At 39.3% G+C, this 20,112-nt stretch overlaps 1 protein-coding gene across 19 annotated transcripts; it reads right to left on the bottom strand.

The window, feature by feature from the left end:
• Nucleotides 1–6,016: 6,016 nt before the first annotated feature.
• Nucleotides 6,017–19,570, bottom strand: LOC131255766 (uncharacterized). 19 transcript variants are annotated; one of them, XM_058256581.1, is made up of 7 exons: nt 19,459–19,570; nt 12,811–12,922; nt 11,495–11,578; nt 11,302–11,388; nt 10,183–10,246; nt 8,418–8,477; nt 6,017–6,700 (listed from the first exon to the last, which is right to left on the bottom strand). In XM_058256581.1, exons 2-6 carry the CDS (start codon nt 12,829–12,831, stop codon nt 8,446–8,448), a joined length of 288 nt encoding a protein of 95 aa, XP_058112564.1. In that variant the 5' UTR covers nt 12,832–12,922; nt 19,459–19,570; the 3' UTR covers nt 6,017–6,700; nt 8,418–8,445. The 19 variants fall into 19 exon arrangements, 7 of the variants coding, with proteins under 7 accessions (XP_058112564.1, XP_058112565.1, XP_058112561.1 ...); XM_058256582.1 differs by having other exon boundaries at nt 6,017–6,747; XM_058256578.1 differs by lacking the exon at nt 10,183–10,246.
• Nucleotides 19,571–20,112: the final 542 nt, after the last annotated feature.

A 20,112-nucleotide genomic window follows, 5' to 3' on the forward strand; every position in this document is an offset into this window, starting at 1 on the left:
TAGGACATGAGACCAAAAATGGGGTGGATCCAAAACTCAAGTGGACCGCACGGGAGGAAAAAGTAGGGATTCAGCGACCACCGTTTGGAACAGTCGTATGGCCAAAACGTTTCATATCAGACAAAGTTTTTGGTGTTTTCACTTCATCACAGTGGGAATGACCTTATAAACGGTTTGGATAGCATATAAATATCAAGCTAGATTTGGATTGCATTGTTGGTACTGGTTAGTGGTCCATGATCTGTAAACGCTGCCTTAATGTATATTTTTTTTATACATTTAGGTGGACTATACCATAGGAGACAATGGTGATCCACTGCCCACCATACTTTGTGGTAGGGTAAAACATTTCCGGATTAGGTGGCCTGGAGCCCACGTTGATGCATGTATTGTATATCCAAGTCGTCCATCCATATTTCTGCTCCTTTTGAGGGTATTAACACAAAAAATAATAAATAAATAAAAATAAAATGAGCACGCTCCAAATCGCAAGTGGACCAAAGTGCTGATTGAATTCCCACCATTAAAATTTTCCTAGGTCCCACTGTAATACCCACCATGAGTTTATTTGCCATCAAACCATTTGAAAAGTACACAACGACATGGATGAAGGGAAAAACAAATATGTGCTTCATCAAAAACTTTTGTAGCTCACAAAATATTTTTAGTAGTGGATGTTCAACAACTATTGTTCCTCCGGTCTGGTCCAGCTGACATTTGGATATGAGATTTCGCTCATGATCTAAAATGATCTAGAAAAACTGATGGAAGATGTTGATATACAATACATACGTCATGGTGGAGCTCATAGAATACCACAGGTATATTACAATGGAAAAGAGAGACAGGAGGCGGATTGCATAAATACCAGAGTGGCTACTGGTCGCTGCCTATCATGATCGATGTATGTGTTTAATCCACATTGTCCATCCATTTTACTAAGATAATTTTAGGGCCAGAGCCCAAAAATAAAGGAGATTCAATTCTCAGGTGCACCATTTTAGAGGAAACAGTGGGGGGCATTCAATTAACTGGATGACAAATGAACAGTTTGGACGACAAATGAACATCATGACGAGAATTATGGTGGGCTTTAAGGAGTTTTTAATGGTGGGCATTCAATTAGCATAGTTTCTTATGGTATGGTCCCCCTGAGATTTGGATCCTCTTAATTTTTGGATTCATGGCCTGGAAGAAGCTGAAAAATGGATGGATGTCCTGGATATACAATAAATACATCAAGATGGGCCCACAGTCAGGGCCACACTCAATCCGGAAATCCTCATCCTAGCTGTGCAATCTGTAATTGGTGGATATTTTAATCATTTTAGAAAAATATTGGAAGGGAAGTGGGAGAAAACTAACAGATGGTACCCTTGACAATAACTTCATTAATGAAGTACCTTAATGAAAATTTAATTTATAAAGGCATCAGGATGTAAATGTCATGTTAATAAAGTACTATTTTGCAAAACTCCTTTGATAGAATTTAAATAAGCTGTATGATAGAAACAGTGTAGATTGAACATCAACGGTTGAAACGTTCGTGAGGCCATAGAAGTTTTAGATCAGGCTAATACTATTGTGTTATCAGTTCCTCTCAGTAAGAGTGACTTTATGAACAGTACGGATGACATATATACACGATTGAACTAAGGAAGTTTCAACGGTAGGCATTTTCCTACTCACTTTTTCCTGCTGTGTGGCCCACTTGAGTTTTGTATCTACTTCATTTTTTTGGCTCAGCCAATAACAGAGTCTGAAAAAATGGATGGACAGGTTGGATTTCTCACAAACATCACAACCGGCCCCACCTAGCTTCTGAGTATGAGAACTTTCAGCCCGCTTTTTCCCGTTGTGCTGCCACTTAAAGTTTTGGATCTGCCTCATTTTCGGGCTCATGCCCAAACAAAGTCTGGAAAAATGGATGGACAGGGTAAATTTTTCACAAACATCACAATTTGGCCCCACTTAGCTTTTGAGTACAGGAACTTCCAGCTATAGGTTGTCCAAGCATTCCACGTATTGGATTCAGATGTTCAGACGGTTCTGATCCTTTTAGGCAAAATAGATGTATAAGGTGGATTCCTCACAAATATCACATTGTCCCCACCCAGCTTCTAAGCGCAGGAACTTCCTGTGACTGGTTGTCCTAGGCAATCCACATCCCACATTCTGATATTCAGATGGACCTGATCCTTCTAGGCAAGGCATCTACACTATCATGATTGTCCGTAATTGGCTTTGATCAGCCTAACAAAGATGACAGCCACTCATCAGGTGGTCACCACTTTATCTTTGCGCCAGTCTCACAAATCAGGACAAGACATGTATCAAGATGTGAATGATTGATAAAGTGATTTATAGTCCCCACATTATGTATACATGTGGGCCCGGCTCTTTGAGTCGAGGCATTTTCACCATGAGGATTGCATAGTTAGTGGCTCCAATCTCACACATGTAACTATTTCTGTGCGTGTATTGAGAGCCGAAAGAAAGTGCACTGAACAAATGTATGCATGCAGTGAGGCACATCAATCTACAGTTCATAAATTCCACATTTTGATCATGTGGAGGCATGTACCATGCACGATAGAGTGGGGCCCACTTCACCTTGTATCCATGATATGCTGTGGAAGTTCAGCTTACGTCTTTTAGATGGATGGGATGAAATTTTGCTCTACCACATGAACGGGTACCATTGGCCTTGATCATTCAAGGAAGGCGGCATCAAGTGTCCCATTTCCGATCTCTATCTTATAAATGCCATCAGTCCATTTTTCTTCAAAAGGAACACTTCACAACACGGCACATATATGTGCATGACTTTGACAGTGGCCCTTAGATGTGGGTCCCAACAGGCTTTAATTTCCAAATGCTTTTGGAATTCCAAACACAACAATCTCACCAGGTCAAGCTAGGAGGTCAAGTACGTGGTACCATTTATTCATGAGAAAGAGTCCGTGAACTTGTTTTTTATTTTTATTTTTTACTATTGACTGTCCTCATTTTTCCATTTATTACCGAGTGTATAAATTATAGTTAGCAAACAGTACGAGCTACAAAATAGAATGACAGTGTCAAGATTACCTTATCTCGTGTGGCAATGGATTATAAGATGGGTGGGCAATTGATCTAACAGCTTTGAAAGAGACACATCATAGTGTTCCTATACACAAACCAATGGTTTGCATCCCATCCCCACTTGTTTCCAGTTATGTGACCCACTTTGATTTGTAGATTTGGTTGGTTTTTTGTCCCAGGGACCCAAATCCAGGACATAACCCCTTGCTATTCCGAGCTCCGGACAGGCCAAAGCTCCAAGCAGCTGTGGAAGGGCCACCATTATGTTTGGATTTTATCCACACCGTCCATCAATTTTCTCATATTATTTTAGATTATTAACCTAAAAATAAGACGTTTCTCCTCTTCCATTCAACAGTTATGGCAGCCAAACCGTTGCTTTAAGAGTCACACATGTGACCTGGGTTTTGGATTAGGTTGTTTCTGAACCCTGGTTTTCACTGGTTTTCCTATGGGGAACCCAAATCCACATAACCTGATGGATAAAATGGATGTTACATATATAACATTATGACCCCACATACCTTTAAGAGTATCAGAATAGTCACCATTTTTCTAGATGCCTTGCATTACAAGTCACGTCAACATAGTAGTCACCATCTTTTAGATGCCTTGCCTCACAGGTAATAAGTCCAGTCTAACCAGTTATTCACATAAAAATGAAAGGCCGATAGAATTGATTGCCGGTCTCCACACTTTTAGGCAGGTGGGAGCATTTCGCAGCAAGTTCACAATGATGTTGGGTGAGGCCCAAAGAGATGTTTGTGAGAAATCCACTATGTTCATCTATTTTGAGTGCTCAATTTAGGAAATTCGGCAAAAAATAAGGTGGATCTAAAACTCAAGTAGGTCACACAAGATAAAAAAATTAGGCAAAAAAATTCTTACTGTTGAAACTTTTCTGGGCTCCACCCTGATGTTTGTAAGCAATCTAAACAGTTTATAAGGTCATTACCACTGGGATGAAGTGAAAATACCAAAAAAAAATGCCTTACATAAAAATTTTATAGCCCCAAGAATGTTTCAACAATTCACAATGAATCCCTACTGTTTCCTCTTATGTAACCCACTTAAGTTTTGGATACACATCATTTTTGGTCATATCCTAAAATGAGCTCTCAAAGCGTATGGATTTCTCACAAACATCTCAGTGGGGCTCACCCAGCATCCTTGCGCAGAAACATCCTACCAAAGGCTTTCGCAGGGAATGCGGGTCCATTGGATGACCGCTTGATTCTTTAAGGAAAGGCATTTACATGGTCAGGATTGCCTGATCAGCTGCTCAATCTCACGGGATTGCTAACATGCATGTTCCACGTGGGTGCTATCATAGTGGTGTCTCTATTCTACCGTTACTAAGACTTTAAACCATGATATCTTCTTGCTTCAAATCCTGTTGTAAAGTTGTGGTACGCATTGTCATAAATGGAAGTTGATTGAGGCAGATTCAAAGTTCAATTGGACCATACTTACGAAAGCAGTGAGGGGGACAATGAAGCCCACCATTGAAACCTTCATAGGGCCCACCATTATGTTTATTGGCCATCCAACCTGTTCATAAGGTCACACATGTACAGACCTGGATGAAGGAAAACCCAAAAAATCAGCTTGATCCAAAACTTACGTGTCCCCAAGTAGTTTTCAAGGACAGGCGTTCAATTCAATCCTAACTATTGAGTCTTCAAGTCGCTAAGATGTCCTTTTCACCATTGAGCCCAAGTCTGCTTTAAGTCGGTCATGCTAGTGTGAATGCTATTTAGGTAGGATCTAGGAAAGTATACTAGACATCCATCTATCACATTATGGGGCCTCACTTTTCTATCGACCATTCAAGTCATTATTTTATCCTCTTGTGAGGAAAAAATTGGTCATAATAATGCCAAAGTTATTAAGGTAGAGACTATTAAAAGTTTTAATATTTAGCATCCATCTATCACGTTATGGGCTCCAATTTTTTTTCCTTGTTGTACCATGTGTTTTGTATTCACATTACTAGTCCTAAGGCTAGATAAGGAGGCTTGTGTCCAATTGGCAGCCAAATCACAACTTCTATCATAAATCCCTACAATCTCATTGGCTCTTCAAATCATTACCTCCTTTTGGGGAGAAAAAGATTGCACCAAGTACAATTAGTGAAATGTATTAAGCAATGGGCCACTACACAAAAAGACTACACAAAGCACAACAGGTAAAATATACCAAAAACCAGGCCAGACGGTATTGTGGTGCATTAAGTTGAGCATGCATGTAAGAATGTAATGCATAGTTTAGATTGATCAATGATTCCACATTCAACTTGGGTAATGATGAGAACATGGGCTAGAATTTTTAATCCATGCCTAACCTCAGCGGCTGAGTGGAAGCTTAGCTCCCCACCAACAAAGAGGACTAGGTTTAAACTTATTATCTATAGCAACTTGTGCAGGCATGTTGATCACATATCAAGCTTGATTATTGTATATAGCATGTGTTTGTAACCATGTCTTGTGTAGAATATTATAACCATCATCCTAGATAGGTCATTGCTCAAATTTGACTCATCCAACAATCCTAACCATCTGATTTGTGCCTTCAAATGTACCATTGAAAGGAATCTTGTATGTGACTACGAATTGTTCAATTGATATGCTAACCCCTTGGATGATGCTTCCAACTGGATTATTGACATTGTCCACAACAGGTCCATCAATCCAACTATTAACATTAGTTAATCAAATTGGGTTTTGGTTATGGTCCATACAAAATGCGGCCAAGTAATTGGATGGTTCAGATCCAGTGCATCTCCTAGACTGTAGAAAGTATTGAATTTTCATGTGTGGTTCATTCACCATCAATTGTATTCGTTGAAAATATGCTTGCTGTTTTGTTTTAATTCTGTTGTTTTAATTCTGTTAGGAACACCTTTATTTGAGATGCCTGAAGTGATAGGATCATCTCCACCTTTTCTAGTGTCACAGTACAACTTCGGCCTGAAATCTGTTGCGACCTGTCCCCACTACAAAGGATGAATTATATAGCGTTCCGATCATCGGAAAATGTAGACATTCCAATGTGGGCCCACTGTTTGGTGATCCCTATTCTTTGATATTAGCCTCCTACTATGCACCAGAAACCTCCTAGCTTCTGGTGGCAAGATGTATACACTCAACTTGGGAGGGTTATGACAATGGCCCATATAACTTATCTAGAATGTTTGTATAGATGGTTATGATCATCTTAACTTATATGTACTGTGGAATGATGGTTAGATATCAAAATATCTTTTTTCGTCAGTTTAGGGAATCAAATGCCATTTTTCTAATGTGATTCTACATTCAAGAAAGGTAACAATAATATAAATTATTAAAGGATCCTTGTATGTTTTTTTCTAGGATAATTTCTTGAAAGACAAAAATAAAAAGGAAAAATAAAAATCATCCAACTTTTTTAAGTATTACAATATCGTGATAGTGTTAAAGTCTCTAATTTTTTTTCTTTTTTTAAAAAATTTTATTTAAAAAACAAAAACTTGGAACCTGTATTACTTGTTCAGGAAATATCATCGCCAGGTAAAATAGGGGGTCCTCAGCCCACTGTTTTTTAGGGTTGGGGCCCTTGCTTCACGGGAGGCTATAATCTGCAATGACCATTGACCATTTTTCCCTTTCATTTTAGTTCCGCTTCCTGTCAGCATTAACTATATTTAAATGACAAATTGTTCTATAATTTGTACTGGTATGAACTAATAGTATCTAATAGATCATCGTTGTCACCATCAACTTTTTCATAGCAAATTGGGGTTGTCTATTAATGGTAGAATGGCAAAAGGTTCAAGATCGGATGCTCACCAGACATCAACCTAACTCTTTTACCCGGGCTCATGGAACCAGCCATAGCAAAGGCTCATGTTGCCACCATTCACATGCCAACATAATCCCTCTCATATTAGTGGTCTTAATCCCCCTCATATTAGTGGTCATCTCAAGTATTTGGTTGCACAAACAGCATGGTAGTCACCAATACATGTACCAAATATCATTCGCATGCCAGCACAATCATGCCCATAACTGCAATTGAGCCTAACTCGTGTGCATTATCCAAAAAGGAAAATTTGAAAATACGTAAGGTTTATAGCATGCAATGCGAGACAGTCTTGATAAGCAAGACATGGGTCATACATTAAGGTATGTAATAATGCATCTTTCAACAATAGCCATGTGGGAGTTATGGTGTTGTCCCATGGAAAACTAATGTGAACCTTGTCCGCTGATGAAGTGGATGAGACATCAATGATTTTGGCTATAGATCATGATGAGCATGGGTCCAAGTAGACATGTGATTATGCCATCATTAATATGCAGGAATATTATAAATGTACACGGACAGGGGTTAAAAGAAAGGGATTCCTCTTCTTGTCCTTTAGAACCTGAGACTGGACACAACAATCACTGACCAATGGAGAGTTGTGGTCCATGGATCTCAATAACATGTTATTCCATGACCACCTAGCATTTTGTAAGACAAACTTGTGGTTGTTGTCATCATTATGATGATGGATGAAGCCATCTTGTTTGAAGAGACTAATGATGAGTCAAGATGGAAGATCTCCACCATTGGGCATAAGGACAAGCCGGTCTGCATTCGTCCTATCACAAACAGAGTACTCACTTTACAAAGTCATCATGTGGCCAATAAAAGTGGGTGTAGTTGGGCATATCCATTTAGGTCTGTTGAGACTGACATGGCTCAAGAAAGGATCCACTCATTTCCTAAGAATTTACTTATTGCTTGGATTTTGGAGATTAAGACATTCATCAAATGATTTTTCTACTGGGCTGGCACTTCAAATTTTTGTTTTGACTATTAAAAAGGTTTTGGTTGCACTTGATGATGATTTAATGGTTTAAATCTTAGGGTCCACCACTTGATCTGCTAGGTATTGGGTCTTTGGTGGTTGGCTATGACAGTAAAAGGATTGGATCAATATAGGTGCATGGAATAAGATCAGAACACGAAATTATAATACAGTGTTGTATATAGAAGATTGTAGGGTGGTAGAATACGCATCTGGTCTCCCTGAAACCATAGCTTCCTCATTATAAATAAATCATATCCTAGAAGGAAAGAAACCCTAATAGAAGAGAGAGCCGATGATCAGAGTTGGCTGAAATTGTACCACACTGCCCCAAGTCCCATGCATTAACCATGTAGTTTGTATTCTTAGTGATGAAGATCAATTTAGTTTGAATTGAATAACCATCCATACCTTTAAACAGACAAAATATCAAGTCCTATGGAAAGGAAACAGGCAATGGTAATACTCGTTTTGTTGTGTTATAGATTTTAGCACACACCTGCATGCCGGTTTTGATGCGGACAAAATCATCCATATGCAAGGATGGTTGATGAGGAACCTGAAGTTCAAGAAAAGCATTATTAATGATAAAACAAGGGAAAAACATCTAGTAGAGTAAAACATTGTTGGGGCAAGGAAACGTGCTCTTTTATGATCATTTAGGAAAGAATAACTGCATGTACACCAGCTGTAAACTTCATATTTAAAATTTGGGAATCAGATTGGAGTCCGAAATCCGTCATGTATCAAATCCAGGGGCTGATTAAGTTGGTAGGGTGTCATTTGACAATTTCACTTTCAAGCGGTGAGTGAAGTGTATGTCCTACTTCTATATTCTCGGCGCATCTGTCACATGTGGGGTGGAGTATACATGAATGTGTCCGTCTTCATGGTGTTCTATTGGCAAGCAGATTATTGTATCGTTTTATCAGAGCTGTGTATAGATGTCGTTTAGTCATTAAAAATGAAATAGAGACAACCCTGACAACCAAAATGATGGCAGCCAAGTCCGCATTTTAGCTGTCATCTAGTGGTAAATCCCTCTTTTTTTGTGGTGGGAAAATAAAAATCATCATCATCATCTAAGCCTAGTCCCAACTAAATGGGGTCGGCCACATGAATCCTGTTCCACGATACCACTCTATCAGGGACCATGTTCTTAGTTAAACCATAGGTCATCAAGTCTTTTCTTACTACCTCCTCCCACATCCTTGAGAACCTACCCTTGCCCTTTTAGAGCCTTCGACTTGATAGGGTTGGGCCTATCAGGACATGCTAGGCAATAATCCAGAGGGAAAAATAGAATATTCAACTTTCTGCTTATTTTTATTGGCATGATTGTCGGTGTTTCTTTTCACTATGGATGAAACATGGTGATGTGTCCTTATGGACTGGCATATGCCAGTCCATGAAACATAGTGATGTATATCTTCAAAGCACTAACCAAATAGGTCCAAACAGAAAAAGAAAAAAAGACATTAACATGTTATTATTCTTTAGGTACAGTGGTATATTATGGGGATCTTACATAAGAGGAAAACCTCAATATGCGAAATTCATTGATAAAAAAGGAAAATCATGTTTTCGCATTGCTTTACAATAAAGAGCTGTACTTCAAGCATATAAGTTGAATTCTATAAACCCATTCCCAGATGAATTTAGGTTGATCTGATTTTATCTGATGCTGCTGTACTTCCTACAAAACTCCAACCTTTTTAAGCAAGAATTGTTCACTCACCCATCTTTCATATCTGTCACATGGATGAAATAATGACCAAGCAAACATCCAACTTTACCAGGTAAATACAGACATACCAACACTTCACCTTACCATAAATGCAACTCCAAAATTCAAAGTTAATTCACAATGTCTTTATAATCATGTCTTTTCCATGATTCGAGCCCGTAGCTCAATGGTAGACAGTACATTTCAACATTGAGGTCTCACATTCAATCCCAGCTTACCTATAAAAATGGGGGAAATTTTCTTTTCCATAAGAGAAAGGGGCACTTTTGTCTGTGATAGGATACAAGGCTATGATGATGATTGTCATTTGCATAAAAGTGAGGGGCACGTCAGTAGAAAGTTTATTTTTAAGGTTGTTAATGATAGCCTGTGTAAGAAAAACAAAATACTCAACAAGGTCAGCTCTTGTAAAACCTTTTGCACTGTTTGCCCTGTCATTTGAAGAGGTGGCTGCAAATCAGCCATGCATCAGCAGACATAAGATCATTGACTGAAGAAAATGAGATAAGAGAAGAACCTGAGGCTGAAAGCCTCATGGCTTCCTCTAACCCAAGATATTTTATCCACCTTCTAACCATCCACTGGATAACAGAAAATTGACCATGAGCACCTCTATAATAATTAATTGACATGATGACTGATAACCAAAACAAGTTTCATGTGATCATAACATGGAAACTCGTTGAAATGCCATTGTAACGCACATGTAGGAATTAGGAAATCTGGGCCATGTTTAAGGCGGCACGACCATGATCACCCAGGACAATAATCAGGCCAATCCAGCCATCAGGTGGGACACAAGTACAAGTTGAATCAGAACATCATGTGTTGTTTCCATATCGGGTGTTCGCCTGATGAGCAACAGAACAGATTTGTGTGACAGGTGATCTTCATGATGGAGCATACGTAACGGCTCGAATGTCCTACACACTGCTAAATAAGCATTGGATGAGGTTGCAAGCAACATTTCAGTTGCAGATGATGAGTCCTCATCTAAAATTATTCAGCCTTGTTATATGCACAACTATAGGAAAAAGTGAAAGTTCTTCAGTTTACACAGAGATCAGGCTTTGATATTACGGATAGAATGCTATATAGAGTCAAAGACACAAACTTGTGGTGAAGCATGATTCAGAGCGTTTTTTTAATGACATCAAGACAGCTTTGCTATAGAAACACACATTTGTGAAGTGTCCTTACACATGGCAAACGTCTGTGCTGACCAGTACCATTGATCTCATTGGCCACAATATGGTTAGGCTATCGGCATAACCATTTTTCAACAATTTTGACCACCAAATTATTGCAAGTTTTTCCCACTGATGACTGAACATGTACAGTTGCTCTTTTTGGGTTAATTGTCCTCTTCAGGCCACTGAGCAGATGTCTAGCTAGAAGCCTAGAACATTCGGATACCATTGCTTTTTGGGTCCACAAAATCGATGGGCTGATCACCATGCACAGGCACCATATGTACAATGGACATATTCTGATGTACACTTCGCAGAACACCATGAAGCATGCGGCCATGGTAGAATTTCTCGATAATAAATATTAGTGAATGAAAATGTGAAAACCTTTCTTTCTGAAATAAAATTTCTTGAAAAAAGAATGGAATGTGCGATGACAAACGTACCACCAGATGTGAATAAATAGTTGCCAGAGAGGGTGCTTTTGCACGTCCATTGCCTTCCAGTTTGGGTAGTGGAAGTGAGTTTTTTTCCTGAATCAATAGATACGAAAGGGCTAAGGCGTTCAAATGAACTTGGTTTCTACTTACTAGTGACCCATTGATTTAAGTATAGAAAATGTTACAAAAAATGATGAACCTCGAGTAAAAGTAGCTTCCATAGAATTCCATTCAACATGTTACCCGTACCAGGCCTGAGTGCTACCTTTGCAAGCCTTAAATTCTGGAGTTGAAGAGAAGGTACCATCAATTACATGGCCAACATCTTAGCTGGACTGAAAAAAATCTCAATTGCAACTATGAAGGGGCACCTCAAGAAACCACTTTTGGGTTCACATATACCAAACACAGAAAACATGACATGAAAAACAGTTCATAAGTCTAACCCACATGAGTAATGCCAGGCACTAAATAAACTTCAAGTTGTGAGGAGCACTTATTGGGCTACTGATACAGACACTTACGTTGCCACATGCAAGTCATATGCATTGGATAAGTATTGGTCCTAAATACATCAAAAAAAAAAAAAAAAAAAAAAAAAAAAAGGGTGGTGCATTCTTATGCTCTTCTGTCAGTCAATCTTCCTCAGTAGTATTCATCAAAGAGAATGTTCAACGATTGCTAGCGTCGTTACTTTCAAGTACCTACTTTATTTCTCGTGCGCAAGGGAGACAGTTTCATGGCTGCATTTCCAACCAGCACAGGATGAAGCCTTTCAACAGAAGATGGAGATGCACATGCTAGCATATAGAGAGCCGATGGAGCATATGCATACAATTGGGATCAAGGTATTCAAAAACTGTTATGGAACGGTCATAAGGGCCATTATGTAATGGTAACAGCGGGAAGCATTACGCATTACAGGGCTTTAACGCACGTTCTGGGGAAAAAAAGGGCCTGTAATGGCCCATTACAGGGCCTATACGGTTTATGCTTTTAGGTAAAATAAAAAATAAAAAAATGAATGTTACAAGTCCATAATGGCCATTACAGCCTATATAGTAACAGTTACCGTAGTGGCTGTTACAGCCATCTTTACAATTATTGAATACCTTGATTTGGGATGTAATTTATGCAAGAATGTTGAAGGAAAACAATACAATGGACAGCATCACAGTTAACAAATTTTACAAGGTGAGATGCTTTCAAAAAGCAGACTCACCTCGCCTCATCCACAACAGCATATGGTGGCATATCCAGATTGAGAATTTCATAGAAACCAATTCGAAGGATCTAAAAGCAAGGAAACATAAGTTGTACAAAATACATTGTAAAATACACAAGTACTGCTGCTGAAAATCATAATATTTTTTGTATAGTGAGTCTGTAACCAATATGAGTGAGTTAAACTGGTTAGTGTTATCAATTTTTTCCTCGGTTGTCGAGGTATAGTTCCACATTCTATAGTCTATCCAAATTAGAATAAGAGCCCAAATATGTATATAAACAATATACCCGTAAGAGAAGTGGCTCCATCCCTCTAAACGTGTTCTCATCATTGCAAAGTGACAGTATCAGATGATCCAGGGAACGCCTCCAATGAACAGCACCCAACAATGTCAGTCACCTACAGTAGAGAATTCGAATCCTCGTTCGCTTAATGACTTGAAATCACATGACATGGTAACTTTTTAACGTTATCTAAAGCAATAAGGGAATCAACAGATGAACCTTGAATGGAAAGATATCACGTGGCATTCACTTAAAGCCTAAAACAGCATTAATTTGACTACCAATAATTTCACACTCAATTTTAATTTTGGTGGGTAAACAATATTTCTAGTAAGCCTTGTTGAACAGCCTTCTGAAGTATCAACAATGCAATTTTTATACATGTTCAAAAGATTGTTTCTGCCTATCATATCAGACCCTTGGGCAATACAAAACATTCAATACTTTGCTTGACATGTTCATCATGGTTTTTTGCTTTTTAGATATAAAGAAGTTCATAATTAACAAAAAGCGTTCTCATCAGAAAAGAGTCTACAACCGATTGCCTACCTAACATCAACCCTCCTCCTTCACCCCAATCCTGGGGCGGAGTTGGGCAATTAGGACGCAATATTAGCAGAGAATGAGCATTGCAGAACTAAGATGATAAGATGGGCATGCAGAAAGACTATGAAGAATAGCATCAAGAATAAGGACACCAAAAGCAGACTAAGAGTGGCCACAATGAGAGATGGAATGAAACATCTAATTAAGATGGACCGCCCAAAAAAAAAAAAAAAAACTGGAGATAGACCCAATAAAGTGGAACCTTTGGCTAGGATTGAAGGGTGGGAAAGGAGGGGAAGGCCTAAAGGATGGTATTCACACGAGCAAGATTAAGAATCAATATGAAGGCTTGTAAACTTACTGATGATAGTGCCTTAGAATCACATAGAAATGATTAGCGAAACATGACTCATAAAGCTAACCCCAACTCAGGCAGGGCTATGATGATGATGATGAGTGAGAGAGAGAGAGAGAGAGAGAGAGAGAGAGAGAGAGAGAGAGAGAGAGAGTTAATTAAAACTTATTTTGATGCATAAATTGAAATCTCTTTTCCCCAACAAAACATAGAATCCATTTTTTTCTCGAAGGGCATGTGCCATTTCATCTCCAAGCGTCGTGGTAAGCAGACTCAATCTTAGGCCATGCATTGGAAGAGTAGGTACATTGCCAACTCAACTTCCAAGCTTGGTATCAAAACATAGTATCTAATGCATGATATGATTTTATATATTACAAATGTATCAACAATACAAATCATTACATTTCAACTTTCTAAAATCTCATTTGGATGCCTTCCTTGGCAGCTGAAGTCAATCTAGTTACATCCTACCATCGACAATATAATTTCTTACATGATGAACAACACAAAATGATGGATTTGTAGTGTCTGCAGAGATATGAAGGCATGTAACACATGTGTATGTGCACGAACATGTGGTCATAGCACATTGATGGAGGAGAAGAACAAGACGATAAAACAGAGGAACCATGATGAAAGAAGGAATGAGTAAGCTTCCATTTTGAAGATAAACACCCAAAGTAGGGTTGTTATATAGGATCGCAACAAATCTCAACAACAAAAGACAATCTTTTCTAAACAAAATTAATATTGAATTCCCCTAAATTCATCCTTCCCATGGGTCTTATATAGACCTCCTCACAAATCAACATTTACACCATATTACTTGCCAAGAATGCATGAGCTTCGGAACCACATCCAATCACATCAAAATCACACAAAATAGTAGACAAATGACCTTAGAAACCTACAAAATGAACAACTAACAACTTTGACAAGCAAACACCACTAGAGTTATTAAATAACCACCCTTACAAATGATAGCTGCTATGAGTGTAATCTTTCCATTCTTAGAGAAGAGAACCACTCTCTTTCTAATTATTTTGATTAATTTACTTTCCTTGTATACTAGTTGATTTTATTTCCATGTAGAACATTGTATTCTTCTATTTAAACCTTATTTAGGGTAAAGAAATATATAGAAAACAATTGAAGAATTCTTCAAATCCCCTCGTGTTTACTCTATTATCATGGTATCAAAGCGGTTCATCCTCACTCTTAACCATTCAATCCATTTCCCTGAGCGGTCTCTGAGTCTCTACATTTCACCACCATCCTCGTCACCGCAATCACCGCAGTCCCATCACAGCAACCAACCATTGTCATAAACACCCATTCCAGTCCCCGTTCCCCAACCAAAACCCATCTTCCCTTTGCAGCACCCATATTCATCGGCTCTACCGATTGGCAACAAACCTCTATGTGGTGCACAAATCTACAAATCAAATCGGCACTGTCATCCCAACACCTTGTCATCACGGCACCACCACCATCGTCATTCGTGATAGCGTCTCCAAATCCAACAACCCAGTCATGTTCTATCACTACCCTGACACGGTGTCCTCCACGAACCCTACCAGCACACACACATGATTGTGGCACCCTCTCCAGTCACCCCAAACCCCATCCGCCCCTACCTCTCCATCAAGTCATGCAGAAAACTGCAAACCCATAATCATCGTTGTTGTTGTGATGCCAATGCAACCCAAACCCATTGTCGGCATCTCCGTCGCCGAGGTATTTTTGTAAGTAAATGAAAATATACCCAGGACCTCATTAAACTGGCACAACTTTCTAATCACTGAAATATCGAGGCACCAATGAGATAAATGTTCAGTATGGTAAACAAAATGGGGATCTTTTGGAGCAGCCTACTCTATTACATTGCCTTGTTGGCGGTCTTGTTTATTTAACGATGACGAGACTTGATATCGCTTACGTTATTCAAGTAGTTAGTCAGTTTGTTGTAGCGCCCCGTACCCTACATATGACTATTGTCTTACGCATTATCAGATATTTGAAAGGTACCATTGATCGGTCATTATTCTTTTCCTCGATATCTCTGATTGAGCTTGTTACCTATGCCGATGTTGATTGGGTTGATTGTGCCCTCATCCAAAGATCTACTACAGGAAACTATTGTTTCTTAGCACTTTACTTACATCATGGAAATGCAAGAAACAAATAGCGGTGATGCAGGACAATTTACCACTTGCTCAAAAAGCTAGAATTGATAGAGCATGGCGAATTAATACCTTTATCTCATAGCCCAGGCCCCATATCCCTTGGGTTAGACCTCAGCCAAACCCCCCTCGTGGGCCCAATTTCACATGGATTCCGCTTCACACGAGCCACCCACCTCACATGAGTGGGCCCGCCTCACACGGCCCACCCACCCTGAGTATGCCCCTGCATCTCACAAGCCACCCCACTCGAGCCTGGTGTGAAAATGCCCCTGCATTAATCACCTCTAGTGAAGAGTGTCAAACACGGGACCTCCCGCTCTGATACTACTTCGATGCAAGACAATTAACTACTTATTCTAAAATATCGAACTGATAGAGCATAGCGAATTATTCCCTTTATCTCATAGCCCAGGCCCCACATCCCATGGGTTAGGACCTCAGCCAAACCCCCCTCGTGGGCCCCACTTCACATGGGTTCCACTTCACATGAGCCACCCACCTCACACTGGCCGCTTACCCCAAGTGTGCCCATGCATCCCACAAGCCACCCCACTCGAGCCCGGTGTGAAAATACCCCAGCATTAAACAATCTCCAAATCCAGCATGGAGGCTGGGTACAAAGCTATGTCTTCCGCCTACAGTGAGATTATGTGGATACAAGGATTACTTTCCATTTTAGGAATTCACCTTAATACCGCAATAAAGGCAGTGCTATCCAGATTGCCTAATCCCGTCTTTCATGAGAGGACCGGTGTTTTAAATAGCGGTAGCGTGATGCGTAGTGCTCAGCCCTCTATAGCGTGCAACGTAAATACGTAGCGTGTAGCGTAAGCTACAAGATACTTCTATTTTTTAATTTAAAAATATGACAAATATAATAAATAGTGAAAAAAAGGGAAAAAAAATATAAAAATGCCTACAAGATGATTCATTTTATCAATTATAAGCATGTTCAAAAAAGTTATTAGTTATCATTTATCAAAAGCCAATCCACATATATAAGCCAAATCAAATAATTATCAAAGCAACAACTTTCTAAGCAAACCACTTTAATTAATAATGTCTAATTAAAACCACAAGTCACAATTATGAAAAGAAATAAAAATCCCATCGGTTAAAAGTATCAAGTACAATATAAGTGTCACATTCCTCACAAAGAAAACGTGAAAAAAAAAAGAGTAAAAAAATACATTCCTCACAAAGAAAACGTGAAAAAAAAGAGTAAAAAAATACATCGTAGTTGTAGCGTACGCTACGACCCTTGCAGCGTACGCTATTTGGGACACTACGTAGCACTACGGCCACGCTACGCTATGTGGCGTACGCTACGGGCGCTATTTGAAACACTGGAGAGGACAAAGCATATTTAGGTTGATTGTCACTTCATCTGAGAGAAGTTCCATTCTAAGATTATTTATCTTCCACATGTGACATCTCAAGATCAAATTGTGGATGTTCTCATGAAGACTATGACAATTGCTAGACATTCTTTCTTAGTTCGCAAATTGTTGTTGGTCGATCACCCGCATTAATTTAAGAGGGGGTGATAGTTGTGATTGGTGCAATCTTTCCATTCTTAGAAACAAGAATCAATCTCTCCCTCTAATTATTCTGATTGATTAACTTTGTTTGTATACCAGTTAATTTTATTTCCATATATAGCATTGTATTCTTCTATTTAAACCTTGTTTAGGGTAAAGCAATATATAGAAATTTATTGGAGAATTCTCCAAATCCCCACATGTTTACTCTATTATCAACCAAAGCATCCCTTGCCCATGCACCCCACCCCCCTCTCAAAGCCCATTGAACCTCGCACACATCCCATTTCATATATCTCGCTAGTGAGTTCTACATTAGACATGCACTCTTTGCATAAATGCCATAACTTTTGTACTCTTACACATGAATATGAATGTTTTTATTTCCAGATATACAGACATTACATGCATTTACGCATACATGCAAAAATGAACACATAATTGTGAACAATTTCCTACATTTGAAAAACTGCTAACCCAATCAAACAATACACATGCAAAGATATTCTCTTAATAAAAATTTTTGGTCAATGATATCAAAGAATACCTTATAAATAGATTGAAGCAAAATGTGAAAAATATAAGAAATGATACGATGCAGGACAATTAACCACTTGCTCTAAAAGCTCAAACTGATGCCCCCGCATTAATTACCCTCAGTGAGGAGTATCGAACACAAGACCCCTCGCTCTGACACCAATTTGATGCAGGACAATTAACCACTTGCTCTAAAAGCTTGAACTGATAGAGCATAGCGAATTAATCCATTTATCTCATAGCTCAGGACCCACATCCATGGGTTAGGTTCTCAGACGAACCCTCCTCATGGGCTCCAAATCCATGGGTTCCGCCCCCTCGTGGGCCCCAAATCGCATGGGTTCTGCCTCACGTCAGCCACCCGCCTCGCACAGGCCCCAAATCACATGAGTTCTGTAGGCGGCCCACCCTGAGTGTGCCCCTGCATCAGACAAGCCACCCCACTCGAGCCCGGTTTGAAAATGCCCCTGCATTATGATACCAGTTTGATATCTCTATCATCCAAAGCAAAAGTGCGAAACCCAAACGTTCTTTTCACATAACACATCTCAATGTCACTTGAACTTTTTCCTTTGTCATTCAAAAGGTCAGCAAAAGCACCACCTTGATCTATCCACAACAATCTCACTGCAGAAACTATACCCAAAAAAAAAAAAAAAAAAAAAAGATTTTGAAAAAAAAAAGAAATGAAAATCCAAATAACACAATGAAGAAAATTTCTATCATATAACAGTTGGCTTCTAGCACCGAATGAACAAATCTGTTGGACCAGTTCTGCCCACATTTTTCAGAACAAATATTTTCTGGTTGCGAACCATTCAGTGTTCATTGCCACTCACCACCATATGTGCTGCTGAGAAGAAACATCCGTCTGGTTGGCCCTACTTCAGATGGTCCACTCCATGAAAACCACAACAATTGGACAATTCTAGCCAAGGTATTCAATAACGGCAACGGTGACCAGAATGCCCACCATTATTGCCATTATGATACAGACCATCATGGCCCTGTAACACCTAACAGTCCCCATCATTACCATTATGTAATAGCCACAACGGCTATCACGCAACCGTTTTTTACACCTTGATTCTAGCCTCCTGATTCATGGATGTTTCCCACTTGAATGTAAACCACTGACCATTTTCTTTTATTTTCCCTCTCCATTTGATAGGCAAAGATGAAACACCTAGAGATTGGGGGCACTGCATTTCTTTACCCTGGACAATACAACATAAAGCCAACTTGATATAAAGCCGGGATTGACCTGACAAACTACCACCTGAATAGAGTGGCAATGCAATAAGACTGTTTCATCACACAATGAACTGGAATTAACCTCTCTCACAGAGTTCTACCTGCTATATCTAGGGGCACACATTAGCAAAATCACATCATGGGACACACTAAAATGTGCTGGTGGGACAAAATTACAGAAAACAACACCAACTGACAACTGAACAAAGAAGAAAAGGATCGCATTTACCAGCTCTGTGAGGAGAAACATCCGAGTTCAGATTCTGCATCTTCTTCGCAGGATCGAAATGCCCCGAAAATCTAGAACTTCTCAGTTGAATCCATCACTGCCAATACAGGCAGCATGCCCCCAGCCCATGTTAGTAAGACACTGAGCAATAAGGAATCACATGTGAAGAGGCAGAAGCGGATTGGCTGGTGTACCGCACATCAGCGATATGGCTGCTGTGGGTACGTGTCGTGCGAAGACGACCGTTGTAGCTCCGAGTTGTACGAACGGTTCAAAAGAGATCAAAGTTACATGACCCCCAAAATTATGTATTTATTATATCCACACCGTTCATCCATTTTTTGAGATCATTTTAGTGCATGATACCAAAAATGATTCACATCCAAAGCTTAAGTGAACCACACCAGAAATGGCAGTGGGACAATGATTCTTACTGTTAAAAAAAATCGTAGGGCCACCATAGCGTTTATTTTCAAACCAATCTGTTTATAAGGTCACACAGACCTGGATGAAGAAATGATATTGATATCATATTGATCCAAAACTTCTATGACCCCAAAAAAAGGTTTCAATGGCAGACGTTCAATCCCCCACAGTTTTTGCAGTGTGGTCCACTTGATCTTTCAATCTGTTCTATTTTTTAGTTCAAGCCTT

The sequence above is a fragment of the Magnolia sinica genome, chromosome 9 (assembly GCF_029962835.1).
Source record: "Magnolia sinica isolate HGM2019 chromosome 9, MsV1, whole genome shotgun sequence".
In the NCBI taxonomy this organism is placed as follows: Eukaryota; Viridiplantae; Streptophyta; class Magnoliopsida; order Magnoliales; family Magnoliaceae; genus Magnolia; species Magnolia sinica.

Coding starts and splice junctions, on each gene's coding strand:
- LOC131255766 (XM_058256577.1), bottom strand. CDS start 12,831: ATGGAGCCACTTCTCTTACGG. Junction 11,389..11,494: donor GGAAGCTACTTTTACTCGAG/GTTCATCATTTT, acceptor CTATTGATTCAG/GAAAAAAACTCACTTCCACT. Junction 10,247..11,301: donor CTATTTATTCACATCTGGTG/GTACGTTTGTCA, acceptor TCTGTTATCCAG/TGGATGGTTAGAAGGTGGAT.